Source organism: Rhinolophus sinicus, chromosome 1 (genome assembly GCF_057876585.1).
Source record: "Rhinolophus sinicus isolate RSI-liver-muscle chromosome 1, RSI-T2T, whole genome shotgun sequence".
Taxonomy (NCBI): Eukaryota; Metazoa; Chordata; class Mammalia; order Chiroptera; family Rhinolophidae; genus Rhinolophus; species Rhinolophus sinicus.
Window position 1 is genome coordinate 58535559 of NC_142501.1, and position 20515 is coordinate 58556073.

At 44.6% G+C, this 20515-nt stretch overlaps 1 protein-coding gene across 3 annotated transcripts in view; it reads left to right on the forward strand.

The window, feature by feature from the left end:
• The first annotated feature begins 2482 nt into the window (after positions 1-2482).
• Positions 2483-20515, forward strand: part of KIF5A (kinesin family member 5A) — a 28265-nt gene continuing 10232 nt past the window's right edge. For all 3 annotated transcript variants that reach the window (XM_019742229.3, XM_019742230.3, XM_019742231.3), the window contains exons 1-17: positions 2483-2882; positions 13172-13259; positions 13353-13426; positions 13848-13952; positions 14194-14242; positions 14672-14727; positions 14971-15058; positions 15334-15458; positions 15957-16061; positions 16240-16388; positions 16499-16647; positions 16957-17132; positions 17913-17981; positions 18355-18561; positions 18882-19028; positions 19575-19763; positions 20121-20238. In XM_019742229.3, the coding sequence (XP_019597788.1) occupies positions 2754-2882; positions 13172-13259; positions 13353-13426; positions 13848-13952; positions 14194-14242; positions 14672-14727; positions 14971-15058; positions 15334-15458; positions 15957-16061; positions 16240-16388; positions 16499-16647; positions 16957-17132; positions 17913-17981; positions 18355-18561; positions 18882-19028; positions 19575-19763; positions 20121-20238 (2023 nt within the window). In that variant the 5' untranslated portion in view covers positions 2483-2753. The remainder of the gene's footprint in view (positions 2883-13171; positions 13260-13352; positions 13427-13847; positions 13953-14193; positions 14243-14671; positions 14728-14970; positions 15059-15333; positions 15459-15956; positions 16062-16239; positions 16389-16498; positions 16648-16956; positions 17133-17912; positions 17982-18354; positions 18562-18881; positions 19029-19574; positions 19764-20120; positions 20239-20515) is intronic.

Below are 20515 nucleotides of genomic sequence, written 5' to 3' on the forward strand. Positions count from 1 at the left end.
GGGGCGGCGGGGGGAGGGACGCCGCATAGGATTGTTGGATATGTAGTCTTGGCCGCCCCGGTATTGGGCGGGAGGCGACATCCCCATCCCAAGCCACTTAGTGATGGGAGTTATTTCATCCAACTTATTTTCTTTAATTTTCACATCGTCTGTGAAAAGAGTTTTTATAATTCCTGTTTTTCAAATGAATAAATTTGCACTTCCAGAAATTAAATGACTAGATAAAAATAACACAACTAGGCATGTTGGGGCACAGCCAAGACTTCAAAAACAACAATAACAGCAACAACAAGTAAACTTTAATAAAGCCTCAGTCACGTTTAGAATGAAAAAGTGAAACAATTTTCTCAATTTAGAGCTGTCATATAAAATACAGGACGCTAGTTAAATATGAATTTCAGATAAGCAGCTAATAATTTTTTTTAGTATAAGTATGTCTCATACCATATTTGGGACATAATAGCACAAAATATATTAGTGTGTTTTTTTAATCTGAAATTCAAATTTAACTGGGAATCTTGTTTTTGTTTTTCAAACCTGGCAATCCTATCTCAAGTTCATAAATAGGTAAATGGTGGCTCTACGTCTGAGCACCCTCTGTGCTCTTAGCCACTTCAGACTTTTGAATTTAACAGTTCAATAAAATTAAAACAACAACAAAAACTTTGTAAGGACAGATACAGTATCGTTACCTTCATTTTGCCAAGTAAGCACATTAAAAGAAAAAAAAAAAAGAAAACCTACTACTTACTATTGCCATCATTTCTAAGTAGAAAAGTAGGAAGGATATGCTCTCAGAATAAAACAGTCCTTCGAAACTTAGTAAATCCTGATTTATGAAAAACCACAGTGTGTGGTGTTTTTTTTATTTGGGGGGGGGGGGTGCTTATCCATAAACTTTTATCTCTGACCAGTGACCCTCCATGAACTAGCATTTTGAAACTCCTTCACTGGAGCCACCCTGGAGCTTTTGGGGGCCTGAGGTTGAGATGTTTCCCAGGATGCTCTCTGAGCTTGCAGGATGCTGCAACACTTAGAAATAGTGCCAGACCAAGTGACTAGAGAGATGCCTATTTTCCTGAGTTTGGAACTCACTGTCATTCTATGCATACTTTCCTGGCTCCTCCCCAAGCCTCAACCCCTCCTTCTCCATAGTCCTCCTGCCTTCCCATTCAGTTTCTTATGCTGCACCCTTTTCCTTCAGTGTCCTTAAGATTCAAGGTAGGTTAGAGGTATAGGTCCCATTTGGGAAACCCTCTCAGCTGAGTTCTGAGTGGTTAGGTCTTGTCTGGCCAGGCTGTCATTCTCTCCTCTTGCCTCATAGTGTCTAAGTGACCTTAGACAATAACTAGGCAGAACCTCCATCCCCTCCTCCCTTCCCCCATCACCCTGCTCCATCCCTTGGCCTAGAGCCTTGACTCCTGCAGTCTAACTCTGTTGGCCAGCAGAGGCCTGTAATGTGGAGAAAAATCAATTAAGCCAGTTTCTAGATGGTTCTGCCCAGGACCTGCAGCACGAGTCTGACCTAAGGGGAGGAAGGACAAGGAATCTCTAGGCTTGTTTTTTTTTTTTTTTTGTCATCTTTTTTTGTTTGTTTTGTTTTGTTTTGTTTTGCAGGGAAGGGAGAGAAACAGAAAAGAGGCCTGAGGAAAGGGGCTGGGGTGTAGGAACTCTGTCCAATAGTGACTGGAACAGGAAACACACTCACATAGGTCCGTACACCTGCCTAAAACCCAAATGCAGATGTCTGCCCTAGAAGGCCAATTTTATAGTCCCTCTGACCTTACCCATTCCCATCACTATCCCTTCTTCACTGCTTTCTGACTCCCTTTCTCTTGCAAAAGTTACGCCTGCCCACCTCCATCCCAAGCCTAACCTATGAGGCAAAAATGAGAGTCTTATCTGTTTTTGAATTCTGATAGCCCAGAATGGGAGTTCGTCTTCCTTCAAATCGGAGGCCTGGCATGTATGTTGGGGAGAGAGTGGAGTGCACCTCTGAATGTAGAGGGAAAGGGAATAGCCAGACATACCCTGATACTCCTCAATGAAAAATGGAACTTGGACACCCACTTCCATAAGGGCACAGGCAGCTGCCCTTGAAGGTTGAGTGGGTTGGAAATCAGTGCCAGGAGCGTCGGGAGAGGGAATGAGAAGTGTGCTCCCAATTTGGAAAGAGGATTGTGACGGGGGTGGAGGATGCCCTGGGGTGAAGAGGGTGGAAGTGCTGATGATTCTCTCCCCTAGACAGGCAACAGGCCCACTGCAGACCCCTTATTCCTTCCGAAGGAGTGGAGTCTGAAGGAGGGACAGTCAGGTCAGGGACGCAGTCAGTGACTTGGGTGGGGAAGGGGTGAGGGCAAGCTCATCTTCGAGAGTCAGGGGTGGGGAGAGGAGGCAAGAAGAGAGGAAAGGTGCCACCACTCGAAGGTGGACACCCAGCACCAGGCGCCTCGCGAGGGAAGCCCCGCCCTCTCCTCGGTCGCCGCCCCGCCCAGGCCCGCAGCGCGGCGCTGCAGCGCAAGGGGCGGAGAGGCAGAGCTCCGCGAGAGGACCAGACGCCTAAAGTCGCCAGCATCCCGCTGCAGCAGGAGAGAGGAAGTGCTCCCTAGCCTTCATCCCGGCGCTCCCAGAGCTTTCTCGGCCCCAGAGACCCAGCACCTGTCCTCCAACTCGGCCTCTGCTGAGCTCCCGCCCCCGGAGCACTAACCATCCCTTCCGCTCAAGAAGCGCCCAGCCCCAAGCCGGCGACCACCATGGCAGAGACCAACAACGAATGTAGCATCAAGGTGCTCTGCCGATTTCGGCCCCTGAACCAGGCCGAGATTCTGCGGGGGGACAAGTTCATTCCCATTTTCCAAGGGGACGACAGCGTCGTTATTGGGGTGAGTGCCGCCCCAGGAGGGAATTTCGGGGAGGGGGCGGGAGGTTGAATCCCACCCCTCGCTGGGCCTTAACCCCTGTTTGTCACTCTGCGCCTCCTCCTCGCCGCTCATCCTCCATCCTTTTCGCCGCAGCCCCTCCTCTCCCCAGCATCAGGATGGCTGGGTGTGGCCTGGCCAGGCCCGAGGCCCAGGTTCCGCAGAGTGGGAGGGGGCTACTTCCCCGCGATCAGGTCACCCAACTCCCCTTTGCTGCCCTCTGCAGCGTCCCCACCCCTTAAGAGTCAGTCCCGTGTTTTTCTGATATTTTCCCTCTCCCCTAGAGGAAGCGCATCTTCCCTTTGTTATTGGCTCAGATCTCTACCCCAACCTCCCAGGAAGGTGTGGGGGGGGAACTAGTGGATGGACTAGATCGAAGGTGGGCATTCCAGGGTCTCTGCGGAGGTATAAGAAAATGGGCTCTGGGACCAAGCCCTCCATCTTCTCTTGAAGTAGTTAAAGCCTGGACTGGGGTGGGGAGAGCACAGATCTGATGATAGGTTTTCTGAGAATGAAATACATTGATGACACACCCAGGTTTTTTTGGTGGGGAGCCACTGGGGTCCTAAGGAAATGTCTGCCTTTCTCTCCCAGGTACAGTAGGAAGAGGATTTCAGACCCACCCAACTCCCCCTAACAAATAAAAATAACCAGACCCCGGGATCCTAACAAGTACTTGCTTATTCATCCTTTCTCTTGATGATCCAATAAAAATTAGCAAGCCACCTCTACCTCATCATGACAGCCCCATGGAGGAGATCTTATGAAGAAGGAAAACTAATGTTTACTGTGTGCTTGTTACTCTACATTTATTATTTAACCCTCAAAACAACAGTCTGAAGTAAGCATTAATATTTCCATTTTACAGATGAGGAAATTGAGGTCCAAAGAAGTTGAATGACTTTATCAAGGTCACACTGTTAATTCATGGATCTGAACCTAAATCTGTGACTCCAAAACTCATGTCTTTTCCTATGTCACATTGCCTGGACCTTTATCTGTGATGGCCCAAAGGGAATTTCTCACCTATCCCTCCTTTGCTAGGTTGGTAGGGATTGTCAGACTATGGGGTGAAAGGATTTGGGTTGAGTCCAGTAGGGCTTGAGGGGTGCTAGGCCAGGAAACGGTTGCCAGTTTGAGAAGGGAGGGGCACATATGAGGGCAGCCCTCAAGGTCAGGGGCACTTCTTATGTATCTTTGATCTACAGTGCTTGGCCCAAGACATGCTTGTTAAAGGAATGAAGGAAAGATGGGGAGGGAGCCTGTGCATTCTGAATCATTGAGAATGGGACTTTAAACACGCCTTAGTAAGAGACCTGCTTACATGTCCTGTCCTCAAGGGCCCCAGTCTGCCACCACGCTGAACTCTCTCACCCCACACTGTGAACTCAAATGGGTACTTTTGCCATGTGTGTGCTTATGAATGTGTGTGTTTGCCACCTAAGGAGGGCCCCTATCTCTCTCTGCCTCAGGGACCTTAGGCCTTAACTGGTCAGTGGATCAACCCTAGGGGACTCCTCTCTGAGTAGTCTGGATAGCAGGCATTAACTAGGAGAATAGTTGGAGCTTGAGGTCCCTCTGAGATATAAAGGCTGAGAAACAGGAGGGAGGTGGGTGAGTAAATCCACAAAAGGCTTCTACTTTTAAGCCCAACTTCCTTGTTATAAGTTTTTCAGGTAAGTCTAAACCAACTCTAGACTCTCTGGGCCGTTCATCCTGGCCTGGCGAGCATGGGACATGGGATGATGTTGGGAGGAGTTGTAGTGTTGATCTGTCCAATTTGCCCAGCTAAACAGGAGAGACACTGTGGAAGGTGGGGTAGGAGGAGAGATGAGGGGAGGCCCAAGGCCCCCTGCCAGTTCAGATTCTGTCTTAGCTCCACAGCTGGTTCTTCCCTGTCTGTTTTGCCTGCTATTTGTAGGGCTCTACCTTTGTCTCACTCTCTATCTCCCCTTGCCCTAGCCCTTCCTGTCAATCTCTTACTCCAAGATAAAGGCTTATGGCGGGGTGGGGGGGGCATTTTGTCTCAGGCAGCATCCTTAGAGCTTATCTTCCCAGCCTTACTATTCATTCCTCATTCAGGAGGATGAGGGCTATAGGAGAAGTGATTTTTGAGGAGACCCTTGAGGTTCCCAACAAGGGAAGGAAATTTCCTACCCGCTCTTCTCTTTCATGCTTTAGCTCCCTTTGGGGCCCAGTGTGTGGGAAACTGTCTGAGGAATTAATGGAGGAAGCTGTTTCAGGATGTCTGAGAAGGTGAGGGAAGAGGGAAGGTGGGAGAGGGTGATCTCTCCACATCTAGCCCCTGCTCCTTTCTCTAATGGCTCTCTTCTCTGCTTCTGCAGCACTGCGGCTAGCTCTGGGCTTCAGAGTTCCTAATGTTTGTGGGTTTTTTCTGCTTGGCAAAGGGTTGGAGAATAAGCTAGAGAGACAGCTCTGTGAGCCTTATCCCTCACCCACTCCCCTGACTTCTCCCAGGAATCTGGGGGATGGGGCTTAACCAAAGTTAATGGCCTGAGTCATAATAGAAGAGTGTCCAGGTCAGTCTGTGTGTGCTCTGTACCTTGTTTTGCTCTTTGTGTCACTCAGAATCCACTGTGACTTATTCACTGGACCCATTTAAATGTCTCTCGTTCTTAATCTTGGTGATCAGAGTGTCCCGCTGCCTGCTGTCCGGGCTGCTACATCTATACCCAATGTGGGAAAGGTGACAGTAGGGAAACACACACACACACACACACAAACACACACACACACACACAAACACACACACTTTTTTCTCTTTCTCTTTCCCTCCCTCCCCCCTCCTGCCTTCATTCAAGTACTGCCTGTTCTCCCTCCCTGAGGTCTCCCAATGGTTAAGTGTGTTCTTTAGGAGGCAAAAACCCAGGCCCATCAAGTACTTCATTTGGAAAAGCTATGTTGGGACCTTCAGGATTATTGGAGAAGAGTCAGTATTGTTTGGGTAGCCCAGGATTCTTTTGATAGCTGAAGAGGGAGAGCAGGTCTCCCCTTAGTTTTGGGGGAGTCTCAGAAAGGAAAATGGAGAGGGCAGGTTTGTTCTCTGTGGCCAGTGTCTCTCCAGCATTACCATGGCAACAATCCCCAGGGGTGTCACCATAGAAATCAGGCCTCCTGCTTGGAACTTCAGCCTCTACCGAGCACTTAACTAAGGGTTGAAAGGTCAGTCATCTTTGGACCCTGATTGTAGGCCCTCCCATTAGCTTTAGTCAGCAGACTAATGGAAAACTACAGGAAGGTGCTGGAGACACAAATGGACAAAGAGACAACAAGGAGTGAGGTTAACCAACGGCAGCGAGCCCTGGGCTGCGAGACTGAGAGGCTCTCTGGAGAAGGCTGTGAGGAGTTCTTAGACTGCTGTGGGTGGGAGAGAGAGAGGGGCTCAGGGGAGTTCCTCCAAGATAGAGGGTCTCCCTGAGCTTTTCTAATTTATCAAGTCTTCCAGGCTCTGATGTTGCACCAACTCGTGGGGTCTTGCACTGCCTGGAGGTAGAGACGGGGAGGGAGGCTCCTCGGAGAGGATGGGTGGGAGAATTGTATATTTCTAAAACTGCGGTTAAGGTTGGAAAAAGGGAGTGATGAAGGGCTTTAATTGTGTCTGGAAACATTTGGAGAATGTCCAAATTGGGGGGAGGGGCATATGGAGGAGGGGAAGGAAAAGCCATGATAAGGATCTGACGCAGTGTTGGCACTTCAGTTCTTGGATCACTTTGGCAGTGTGGGTCTGGAATCAGATTGCTAGGGTTTGAAACCGTGCTCAAGCATATCTCAGCTGTGTGACTGGGCAAGCTATCTCACCTTTCTGAACCTCAGTTTCTGTATCTATAGAATGGAATAATAATAGTACTTACCTCCTAGAATTGCTGTGAGCATTAAATGAGATAATGCGTATACCTATCACATGACAGGCACATAATAAACTCCCAATAAGAGTTAGATGTTATTTTATATATATTGTCTCCCCACAAGCTAGCCTTTTACACAATTGGAAAGTGGTTAACATTTGCCCTTCTTACTGGTTGTTTCATCCAAACATCCAGGTCTGTAGTGTCTTCTAGGTCTCTTCTTCCATCAGTATCTGTGTTTATTCAACAAATATCTATGAAGAATATTCTGGGCCAAGGACTTAAAGGGATTTAGAGGGAATCCCTCCCTTCAAAAAACTCTTGGTCGACATGGTGATCCAGACTTCGGAGTGGTCTGGGCAGAGGCCTGGGAGGGGGCATCAGAAATGGCTTTGGGGGTGCATACACTCCGCCAGATTCTGACAAGAAACCCCCCACAACATACTACAGTGTGACTCAAAGCAATTGGGTATCAGTTGCTTTAAGAGATGTAAGTAATGGTGCTGTTTCCCATGTGTGTAGTCTAGAGGCAGAAAAAGTACAAAATCACTGGTCTAGTTATTTTCATAAAAAGGTCTGATGAAATGAATTCATACTGAATATAATTAATCGAAAATTAAAATATCAGAAATAAAAATCTTAAGATAAAGAAATTAAGAGCTAGACTTGAAATTTAAGGGCTCACCTAAGAGTAGGGAAGAGGTAACTGGGCTTCCCAGAACCCTGAAATTATAATCTGTGTCGATGGCTTTCCCTGCTCATGAGATTACATAGTGCACCCATTTCTAGCTCTTGGATATCTTTTATGCTCACAGTACTGAGAACGCCACCTTTCCTCTGTTTCTAATCTCTTTCTTCTTTCTAGCCTAGACTGAGGAAAAGGGGTTCCTCAGGCAATGAATGCCTTCAGCACTTGGAGAGCGCCCTCCATTTTAATGCATCCACAGCACCCTTTGAAATCTTTAACTGGGAGTGTTTTAGAGAGATGCGTGCGTGAGCGCAGAGAGAGAAAGAGAGAGAGAGAGAGAGAGGTTGTGCGTGCGCAGGCCTGTGTTCGCAGAAGGGATGAAGGGAGGGGCAAGGTTAGCTTGAGAGTTATATTTAATCCCTTTTGGCTGCATGCCTGGCTTCAAGAAACTTGGATAGACATCATTAGTGGAGAAGAGGTGAGAGTCATTGGCCTGAGATAGACATGTTTTGTTTGTTTCTGTTTCTTGGCCACTGGATGGAAGAAACATTGAGTTAGATTACAATTCAAAAATCAAGGTTCAATGAAAAAAATAATAAAACAAAAATTTTTGAAAAACATATTATCACTGAGGAGAGGCATCAATCTGTTTAAGCCTGTTTATTGTAATACTATGATTTTCTTCTATGTAATAAGGATTTTTTTCTTTGTAATGAAGTATAATGACAAACTGTACATATAAAAAGGATGAAAAGTTCACAAAAGTCCTCTGAATAACCCATAAACTCACTCAAACCTTAAATTTTTTAATAATATTAAACATAATCTGATTACCACACTAATATATTTTAATTGTTGACAAAGTTAAAAACAAAGAAAAGCACATAGAAGAAACAAAAAATCAGTCAAAATCCCACCACCCCAAGAAAAACACTCTTAACAATTTGATGTATTTGTTTCCAGTGGGTTTTTTTCTGTATATACGTATACATATATTAATTTTAATAAAAGTATCATAAACTATATGTTGTTTTGTAACCTATTTTTTCACTCACAAAATACCATGACTATTTCACCATCATAAAATATTTTACATAATTTTATTTATTTTTTGAATGTTTAATTTTTGAAAAGACCTTACATGCACATGTGACAAAATTCAAATAGCACTAAAAGGTATACAATGAAAATTAAGTCTCCTTCCTACCCTTCTTGCCTAGCCACGCAGTTCCCTTTTCAGAAAACAACCTTATTACCAGTTTCTTGTGGATCCTTCTAAAAGCATAAGTTTATAAGCAAATACATATACACATGTATATATATATTTTAAAACACAGAGAATAGCATACTATACATATTGTTCGGTACCTTGCTTTTTTTTTCCTTTAAAAATGAGTCTTGGAGATCCTTTGATATCAGCATATAAAGATCTACTCATTCTTTTTAACAATTGTATAATATGCCATACTTTATTTAACCAGGTTCCTATTAATGGACATTTAGAGTTGTCATAAGCATTTGATATTGATTACGACAACCTTGTATATGTGTTTGAATGACTTTGTATATATGTTTTTTAATATGTACAGTGTTTCTGTAGGACAAATTTTTAGAAGTGGAAGTCATAAGGTATATGCATTTAAAAATTTAAGAGCTAGTTCCAAATTGCCTTTCACAGATTTGGCTCCAATTTATATATGCCCTCCCTCACTAATGCAGTGCGTTGTCATACCCTTATTTTAGCCACTTTGATGGTATTTCTTAGACGGTATTTCTTTGTCTTAATATGCATTTCTCTTACTAACAATGAGGTTGTGCATCAGCTTATATTTTAAAAGTCATTTTATGATGTTATATTTCATGATAGCACTTATTGAGTTATAATTTATATGCAGTGAGTGCACAAATCTTATGCAAACAGCTCGGTGAATTTTAACATATTTTGACACGCATGTAACTATTACCCAGATTGAGATGTAGAGCATTTCTATCACCCCTAAAAAGCTCCCTTGTGCCCTCTTCCTGTCCTAGGCAACTGCTGTGTTGACTTCTATCACTGTGGATAGGTTTTGCCCATTCTTTTTTTTTTTTTTACTTTTGTTATCATTTATTTGATGCTGAATTTACTCCTGGGCCATAAGTTTTGTTTGTTTCTTCAGTTTCTTCTGGGAGATCTTTTTCATCTGTGCAACATCCTCTTCTGGTTTAGGAACAATTTGCTCTTTTTCAGTAAAGATCTCAGTGTGGCAGGGAGAGCTCAGGTATGGGCTAACCCGCCCAGGAGCTCTGTAAGTTCTGCACCACAGCTTGGGAGCTTTGTTCACCTGGATGTGCTCAAAGGCCAGAGAATCTACATCTAAACCACTAAGTCCAGCATTACTCTCTGCATTTTTAAACATTTACAGCAAAAATTCAGCACTTTTTGGGCCACCAACCCTATGTCCAGCCCCACTATTTGGCCTGGGCACACCTCCCAACTCCGCCATTGTAATGGCAGAATGGCACACATTGCTTCTGTAAAGTGACATCCTTTAGATACTTGGTGGCTTTTCAGATATGCATACCCTTGATGGCCTGGGCAGTTTCACCAGTATTCTTAAAGGGAACACAAAGATTTGAACCTCTTGATTTGCATGATTTTGTGGGGTTTTCTGGTTCAAGTGAATAGTGAACCATTTTCACAGGTCACCTCTGGCCGTTTACAGGAAGAGCAAGTTTTGTCTATTCTTGAACTTCATATTAATGGAATAATACACTATGTGCTCTTTGTGTTAGAGTTCTTTCACTTGATGCTTTTTTGAGATTTATTAATATTCTATTATGGTGTCATTTTAAACAGCAGCAAAGAATATATGCACATGCTATAAGGTAATCAATTCCTTATGTAAACCAGTATCCTAAATGTTACTCCATTGAGTTGTGTTCAATTTCTTGTTATTATAGGCAGTGTGATACTAAACATTCTTGTGGCTAAATATTTGCTACAAGTATATCTGGGCCAATGGATATGTTCAATTCAAGGCTTTTGAATATGTATTTCTGAATTGTACCCATAAAAGTTGTACTGTCTTACCAGAAAAGTATGAGGGTGCTTATTTCAAGGATATTATACCACTTTCTTAACCATCAGTTACACTGGAGATTACGATTCAGTTGTGTTTTCCAATTTGATAGGTGAAAACTGATGTTACTGTTTTAGTTTCCTTCTTTTTCAAAAATGTTGAACATCTTTATGTTCCTTGAACATTTGTATTTCTTTTTCTGTTGTTAGAACGTAGCTCTTTTTTCTGTTTAGTTTTTGTCTTTTTGTTACTAATTTATGAGAGTTCTTTATGTCATAAGAATATTAATACCTTTGTTTTAAAAACCTAAAATTTTCTTATTTAAAAATTGTGTTTTTATTTTAGAAAAGTTTTAAATCTAAATCCAAAAGAACAAAAAACTCCTAAAATCTCACTGTCTAAGAATAACCTATTAACGTGTTTTTCTATGCAAGGTATACATACATATATATATATATATATATATATATATATATACATATACATATATGTGTATATATATATATATTTTTTTTTTACAGAAATCGAATCATTCTTTACATACTTTTAAAAAATTGCATACTATTTTAAAAACCACCTTTTTGCTTAACAGTATTTCTTGCTTACTTTGTCATGTCATTACATATTTTATAACATCATCTGTAATATTTTATATTTATATTTAAAAGCAATATGTTGCCATTGTAACATATTTAAATATCACAGGAAAAAATGTAGTAAGTGTAAGTTCCTGTCATTCAGCTCTCCAGTGATAACCACCATAAACAGCTCTGTGTGTAGTCTTCCAGATATCTTTTTTTAAGGCTATTCCATCCATACACCTTTTAAAAAATGTAATCACATTATATACATTGTTGTTTTTTGTGTTTGTTTTTTTTTTTACTTAGCAATTGATCTTGGACATGTCAATATATGTAAATCAATCTGGCTTATTTTAATGGGAGTACAATATTGGAGGTATCATAACCGATGTCTTTTTGGTGGATATTTGAATTGTTTCTAGTTTTTCTTCAATACACACTGTTGCAGTGAATATCTTTAAGTGCTCAAGCCAGTGTTGTAAAAATGAATTCCTAGCCCTGGAATTGTTGGTACAGAGTACAAACAGTATGGATGTATAAATATTTAATTGTCCTCCAGAAAGGCACTATCAGTTTACAGTACACCCTTCATTGTAAAGAGCGCCTTCACAACTTCTTTATCTTGGTGGATTCTGTTTTTTGGGCTTCAGAGGCTTTCACCAGCTAAATATTTCAGGTAGATTTTTATAACAAGCCAGATTTTTCAAGTCTTATCAATATTTTTAAATAATATTTATTAGTTTTCCTTTATGCAAAGAAATAAAAAGAAGCAAACAGAATAATGCACTATTGTCTTGCCCTCTTTGACATTAAAAAATAAAAATTGTAATACTTACACATGGTTTAAAAATGTCAACAATCCAGGATACAAAGTAGAAAATGAAAGCCTCCTCCTTTTTAGTTTCTCTCCCTAAAGTAATTCATACTTTTGTGCAGTTCTTTCTAGAAAAATGTTCTGTATAAATTGATGCAATATTATAATTATACCTGGAGCCATATCTTCAGCTCTAGCCAAGTTTTATGACTTTCCTTAAATAGTTAAAATTTGTCTCCCAAACTCTAGTGTCCATAACCTAATAGAGATTACATTTCAGTTGGATAAAGATGGGCTTTATAGTAAAACAATTTGACAACTAAGTCATAGTATCTTTATGCTGAATGGCAGGAAAACAGGACTGAGAAATTTGTCACATGATGGAGAATAAGCATAGTCTCATTTAATCTTACCAGAGATCTGCCCTTTAATATGATTAGATATCAAATATATTCTTTGTTTGGCTCCCTGGGTTGTAAACATTTTCTATCTTTAGCATTCTTATCAGCACACATGATTTATAACATATTACCTGAATTAAGCAAAGTACTTATAGGTGTGAATGATTTGCTTTACAGTTTCTCTTTACTTGAAGCTGATCCCTTAAAGGAGACTCATATTTCTGATTTCATATATTCCTTTCTAAAGGGAGTTTGTGTTAATGTTTTCACAACAGCTCAGCAGCTCTGTGTGTGTGTGTGTGTGTGTGTGTGTGTGTGTGTGTGTGTACATGCACGTATACATACATTTCATTACACAATAGTGAACATACTATATATAGGTTTCTAACTTTTCATCTTTCACTTAGTACATCTTGAGGTCTTTTCATACCAGGATATATGGGTTATTGAGGAAAATATTTTTAAACTAGGAGTAGATTTTTAATGTTAATGAATCATTCTGCTGTCTGTAGCCTGTGTTCCTGTTGTCTTTTCTCATTTGGTTTCCCTGGGTGGAAGGGTCTGGAGTAGTGGAGCACTAAATCATCACACCCAGACCGAGATCCCCTCACATAGTCTCACTTTGTGACACTCCTCAGTGACACTCGGTACCACATAACACAACTCTTGGTGTCAATACTAAATTTTGTTTGTCTCTCTAGTTTCCCTCATCCCCATAATCGTCCATGCATATGGATGGTTGAATACCGAGTGCCTTTTCAGGCTGATAGAAGAGGCTTCAGCATTTCTTCTTCCTCACATCCTGCCTGCTGATGTCTACCATCTTTTATTTCCACTCCAGGGGAAGCCATATGTCTTTGACCGTGTATTCCCCCCAAATACGACTCAGGAGCAAGTTTATCATGCATGTGCCATGCAGATTGTCAAAGGTAATGGATATATTTTTAGAATGTATTTTTTTAGGCTCCTATTCCCTACCCTACTTCACTCCATCAGTGTTCTTTCTCTACCATCTCTTCCAGATGTCCTTGCTGGCTACAATGGCACCATATTTGCTTATGGACAGACATCCTCAGGGAAAACACATACTATGGAGGTGAGAGTTCTGACTTACGTGGAGAGTGAGGAGCTGGGAGTGTTAATGGGAAGCCAAGGAATCTCAGTGAGGGAAGAGCTAGGAATCAAGCGTTGCCTGGTCCGGGCGTAGCTGGGTCCAGACGATGAACCAAGGGGCAATGTTCTGGTAGAAGTTTAATGGAATCCCTTCAGCCTGCTGCAGTTTAACGTCCTTTCCACTACTCCAGTTTTCTTTTTTGATCTAGAAAAGCAGTATCAATGAAAGTCCAAAGGGCTGTTCAGTGTTCTCCTCTTTCTACTAAAAGGTAGACATGGCAGTGACCATCTCCTAACTTAGGATGGTTCCTACCAACTATTATCTTTGTGTTCACCTGCACACCTCTGGGTTGTCTCATTCTTCCTGAGTCCCAGCCTCATTCTGGAATACTCTTACTCCCCAGGGAAAGCTGCATGACCCCCAGCTGATGGGAATCATTCCTCGAATTGCCCGAGACATCTTCAACCACATCTACTCCATGGATGAGAACCTTGAGTTCCACATCAAGGTGATCAGGGCATGACTGCTGGGCATTCTCAGATGGGGACTGGGAGGAGACGATCTAGTATGAACCCACTGAGGTCCTGGGTGCCCCAACTTATTCTCCTCCTCTTGGTTACTTTAGTTCTTCTTCTCCCCCAAGATAGTCTCTTTTCCTCCCACTACCATTATTGGAGAAGGTCACATTAGCTTGAGATTCCTTAAGATAGGTCCTCTTCTCTTCATACTCCTCCTTTCTCCCTAACCAGGTTTCTTACTTTGAGATTTACCTGGACAAAATTCGTGACCTTCTGGATGGTGAGTGGTGCTTAACCCCAGTGGGTGCGTGAGGGTGTGAGGAGGGCAAGGAAACGAAAAATCACACTGCTCTTGGGGTTAGGTACTGTTTGGCAAGAGATGCAGAGGGCATACAAGGGCACACACACCCATACTCGTGGCCCTTGCCTCCACTTACCGAGATTTCTCAACACTAAAAGGGTCAGAGGATGAACTTAGACACCCAGGCCTGCATGTAAACAACCTGAGACGAGCTGGACCCCTGGGGCTAGAATCCTGCAAGAGGACAAACTGAGTCTTTAGCATGTTCAGGGAGTTTAGGCTTCACAGGGGAGTCTCCCTCCCTTTTGCACGTAGAAGAAACCACCATCTCTACAGAATACAGGGTATGGGGAGTAGGGGTGGGGGTGGAAGTGGTGGCCTTGCTCACCCTCTGTTGTCTTGATTCAGTGACCAAGACAAATCTGTCTGTGCACGAGGACAAGAATCGGGTGCCATTTGTCAAGGTGAGAGTGGGGATGGGGGCACCCAGATGGGGCTAGTGTATTGCAAATGTGGGTGTGGGAGGATGATAGACCAGTGATCCAGAAGTTAGAGGGTGGATGTCCTGGAGGGGTGAGGTGTGCCAGGGACCTGGGGAGAGTCTGGGGTCTTGAAAGGCACTGTCTGAAAAGGTCATCTCATCAGTGTGCAGGTAATTTAATTTTCAGATCAAAGTTGATGGGTTGCTGTCCATTTACCCTCTGCAGGGTTGTACTGAACGCTTTGTGTCCAGCCCAGAGGAGATTTTAGATGTGATTGACGAGGGGAAATCAAATCGTCATGTGGCTGTCACCAGTGAGTGGGGATATAAGGGGCTCTTGAGTCTGGGGTCCACTTCTCCTTTGTGTTCTCTGGGGTTGAGAGACTGGAAAGAGAGGAAGAGAAGACTGTCCTCCAGAGGAGGAGGGACTCTGTGTGTCTGACCCCGTGGCCTGGGAGATATAGTGGCAGAGCTAGTCCTGGCAGCACCTTCTCTTTTGGTGGGTGGCAGCAGTGGTCAGGGGAAGCCGGGCTTAGGGCTTCAGTCCTCGGGGGTTGGTACCAGGACCATTTCTCTCTTCTTCCCTCAGACATGAATGAACACAGCTCTCGCAGTCACAGCATCTTCCTCATCAACATCAAGCAGGAGAACATGGAGACTGAGCAGAAGCTCAGTGGGAAGCTGTATCTGGTGGACCTGGCTGGGAGCGAGAAGGTTGGGGGTCTTGTGGTGGTGGGGTGGGGAGGGAAGGAAGCCATGGGGAGGAGGTGTCTTTTTTTAAATCAAAATAACTTTTTATTGAGACATAATTCACATTCCATAAAGTTCACCATTTAAAAGTGTACAATTCAGTGGTTTTAAGGATGTTTTCAAAGTGTGAAACCATTGCTACCAATTTTCATCACCTATTAACAGTCACTCCCTATTGTCCCCTCCCTCATTCCCTGGCAGCCACTCATCTACTTTCTGTCCACGGAATTGCCTTTTCTTGGCATTTTATATAAATGGGATCATATAATATGTGTAATATGTGGGCCAGAGGGGGTGGCCTTTGGCAAGGGAGTTTAGGGGAACAGAGGAAGGGCCTTCTTTATCCTCTTTCCCTGTCCCCTCCCCTCCTTGGCCTGAGCCCCACTACTTGAAGAGGAGGTGGTGAGAGCCCTCTCCCTTTGCAGTGGCTCATGACACACTTGTCCGTTCATACTCTGGTAGGTCAGCAAGACTGGAGCAGAGGGAGCTGTGCTGGACGAGGCAAAGAATATCAACAAATCACTGTCAGCCCTGGGGAATGTGATCTCCGCACTGGCTGAGGGCACTGTAAGTGTTCCTTCGGTCCTCTCAGCCCTCAAGTTCCACCCCATCACCCACCTTCTCCTAATGCTGCAATTTCACCATGCCCCTATTCATGGATTGCCAAACCCTAGTCAGCACCACTGTCCTTTCTGATTCCCCTGTTAAATTTATTTTTCTGATTCATGTCTCCCTCCTCCTCCAGAAAAGCTACGTTCCATATCGTGACAGCAAAATGACACGGATTCTCCAGGACTCTCTGGGAGGAAACTGCCGGACAACTATGTTCATCTGCTGCTCACCGTCCAGCTACAATGATGCGGAGACCAAGTCCACCCTGATGTTTGGGCAGCGGTCAGTGGCAGGGTCCCCAACTCCCTGCCCAGCCGCTGCTGCTCTCTCCCCTCAGCATCACATGAGCCTTAATGGACGTCTCGTCTCTTTGTTCCCTTCTCCTCCCTCAGGGCAAAGACCATTAAGAACACAGCCTCAGTGAATCTGGAGTTGACTGCTGAGCAGTGGAAGAAGAAATATGAGAAGGAGAAGGAGAAGACAAAGGCTCAGAAGGAGACAATTGCAAAGCTGGAGGCTGAGTTGAGCCGCTGGCGCAATGGTTAGAGAGGGGACCTGTGAATGGGAAAGGCAGTGGGAGGGATAGTGGGGAGCCAGAGAGGAGCCAGAGTGGTGCTAAAGGGCAGGCTGGTCTTCAAGGAGGGCTGGATTTTTGGAGGGATATAGTAGTGCGGTCATGAGGGAAAGGGATAGGGCCTGACTACCATATCCCCCTTCTGCCCCCATAAAGGTCCACTTGGCAAGAGAGATGGAGGCCTGGAAGTCTTGGCTCTGAGGAGTGAGGGAGGAAGGACTGATGGATGCAGCTTTCCCTTCTCCCTTCCCTCACCTTGTTCTACCCCTTTGCCAGGAGAGAATGTGCCTGAGACGGAACGCCTGGCCGAGGAGGATGCAGCTCTGGGGGCCGAGCTCTGCGAGGAGACACCTGTGAACGACAACTCCTCCATCGTGGTGCGCATCGCACCCGAGGAGCGGCAGAAATACGAGGAGGAGATCCGGCGCCTCTACAAGCAGCTTGATGACAAGGTGAGGACAGTCAGGCAGGGCACAGAGGTGAGCCCAGTGGGATGAGAAGTCAGGGATTTAGAAATTAGCTTATATGGCCCTTTTCTGATTTAAAAGGGATACATGCTCATTACTGAAAATGTGGAAGATAAAGGTACGTAGAAGGATATTAAAATCATCCATCATCCCACCATTCAGAAGTAACACTTAACATTTTGCTTTTCTCTGTGCATATACCATGCAATTGCAATACACTGTATATGTAACTTTACATCCAATTTTTTCATTTAGTAGTATAGAATGGACCATTTCCTACTTTGTTAACAATTCTTCATAAAAGTATTTTAAAATGGCTGCCTAACAGTCCATTTATCAGAGTATATTTAACCGTTCACTTATTAAAGGGCTTCTAGGTTTTTTTGGTTCTGTTTATTTTTGCTATTACAGACAACTCTGAAATGACTGACTTGCCTCTTGTGCATAAGATTTTGCTTTTGAGTGATTTGGTTAGAATGGAGTGCTAGAGTAGGATTTCTAGGTTAAAGGATATAAACATTTTAAGGCTTTTGCCGAATGTCGTCAAGGTTATACCAACTTCCAGGAAGAAAGGACTTTAAAAGTGAGGACAGACTTGAGGAAAGAAGCTGAGGAAAAGACTTATTTTAAAATATGGGTTTTTTTTTAACACAAAGCCTAAACTATCTGGATTTTATCAGGATCCTACCTCTCCCTCAACCCCGTACGTCTAAACCGGAAGGACTAGCTTCCCTTCCCTCCATCTTTCCCTCTTGCCTCCAACAGGATGATGAGATCAACCAGCAGAGCCAGCTCGTAGAGAAGCTCAAGCAGCAAATGCTGGACCAGGAAGAGGTAATGGGGAGAAGAGCAAGACATGAGAGGAGAGGGGTGTGTGTTCATCCCTGGAAGGCATAAAAAAAGACCTTTTTACAGTCAGATGGAAGAAGGGGTATTCTGCTAGGGTTAGTCACCTCCAAAACTATGGAAGTCTGGGACTTAACTGGGGCTTTGCTTAAAGCACAGCTTTGGGCATCTAGGTGCGTCTTCATTCTATTGCCCTATTTCTAAGAAGCATTAAAGCCCACTTCCTCTTGATTCTTGTTTTGGCCCTTGCCTCGCATCTAAAGCTATGCTTGGGTTGGAGGCTCAGCTTCCCCAGAGCAAGGGGCCACAGAAGTGGTCAGTGGCAGCAGACTCCCTCACATGTCTTGCCTCTCCCTTGAAGCTGCTGGTGTCCACTCGAGGAGACAATGAGAAGGTCCAGCGGGAGCTGGGCCACCTGCAGTCAGAGAATGATGCTGCTAAGGATGAGGTGAAGGAAGTGCTACAGGCCCTGGAGGAGCTGGCTGTGAACTACGACCAAAAGTCCCAGGAGGTGGAGGAAAAGAGCCAGCAGAACCAGCTTCTAGTGGATGAGCTATCTCAGAAGGTGGTGAGTGGCCAACTGGGGTTCAAGAGCTCCCTGGCCTCAGAACATTCTCCATGTCCAAAGGGACCTCTGCTTCCTTCCAGGGCTGCATCATGTTTGCACCTTTGCACTGCTGTTCAGTGTGTTGTGAGACCCTCCATGACCCGCTCACTGCACTTTGCCCTCCCAACTCCTCTCTATTCCAGACCCTTTTCCAGGGCCTGTGTTCTCTTTGTAGCAGCTATAGCAGCCATCAGGGTCGTGCATGAAGGGAGAGGCCTGTGCTGGGGCTGGGAAGGTGAGCAGGAAGATGGCAATGGAATGACCTGAAGGGCTGTCCCTAGGCCACCATGCTGTCCCTGGAGTCTGAGTTGCAGCGGCTACAGGAGGTCAGTGGACACCAGCGAAAACGAATTGCTGAGGTGCTGAATGGGCTGATGAAGGACCTGAGTGAGTTCAGTGTCATCGTGGGCAACGGGGAGATTAAGCTGGTGAGTAGAGAAAGAGGCAGCCATCATGTTCAGGTCATTCCTGTTCTGGGCACTGGTGGGAGATGCAAGGTGGGACAATCCAGGCCAAAGATTTAGGAAACATGCCCTCAAAGTAGATTCAGGAAAACAAGTAGAGGTTTGCATAGACTCAACTGAAAATACACCTAGAGTATGCTGAATAAAGAAGCAATGGACATATACTCATAGCAGGATTTAGAGATGGGGGCACACAGTTAGAAATGATAGATGCAAATCTGTGGCAGTGACAGTGACCCATCTGGGTGATCAAGCAGAACAGTCTGACTGCAAAAGAAAATCATATTGCTTTATAAGATGGAAGAGGGTGACCGTCGGAATTAAATCTGTAAGGCAGATTGAGGGATTTAGTGTGAAATGCCAGGTGACAGAGAGCTGCTAAAAGTTGTTGGGAGAATACCTGTCTCACCTGAGTCCCTGTGTTTGTGAGTATGTGCAGGGATAGAGTGGGTGGAAGGCAATGGATAAAAGCTTTCAGCAGAGCACTTCTTCCCTCTGTTGCCCCCATAGCCGGTGGAGATCAGTGGGGCCATTGAGGAGGAGTTCACTGTGGCCCGACTGTACATCAGCAAAATCAAATCGGAGGTCAAGTCTGTGGTCAAGCGGTGCCGGCAGCTGGAGAACCTCCAGGTTGAATGTCATCGCAAGATGGAAGTGACCGGGCGGGAGCTCTCATCCTGCCAGCTCCTCATCTCCCAGGTGAGTGCCGGAAGTTGAGAGCTTTTTCGTGCTGTGGGAGAAAGAGGACGACTCTCCAAGCACATCTTTTATGTCCAGCCCCTAAGGTCAACTGAAGTCAAAGACAGAGGAGCTTGGGGTAGCAGGGGAGTGTGCAGGCCAGAGAAGTGAAGGTTCAGGGGGGATATTGGCCTCTGAGCCAATCGGGTCTAAAGGAAAGGTCTCCAGAGGATGGCCCCCAACCCTGCATCCTCACAGAAACACAGCAGGAGGGGAGGGCCTGGGAGGAGAGCTGGAGTTTACAGAGGTCTGCACTGCCCAGAGTGGTATCCTTTGCTCCATCCATCTTCTTCCTCTCACCAACCCTTCCCCTACCAGCATGAGGCCAAGATCCGCTCACTTACGGAGTACATGCAGAGTGTGGAGCTAAAGAAGCGGCACCTGGAAGAGTCCTATGACTCCCTGAGTGATGAGCTGGCCAAGCTCCAGGCTCAGGGTGAGGCCTTCTTAAACCTCCAACCCACCCATCCTGGGATTTGAGATCCCAGAGGGGGCAGGGAGGGAAAGTGACAAACATCAAAAGAAACCACCAGACAGCACACTCACCCAGAGCATGGGACCGAAATCATGGAGACCAACTCACATGCTACTTAGCAAGCTTTTGCATGTAGCTTATTGGACACAAACCGTAAACCTTCCATTGTCCTCTGTCCCTGCTATATCAAATTGGGCTGTCCTAACACGGAAGAACATCCCTGTGGGCCCTGGTCACA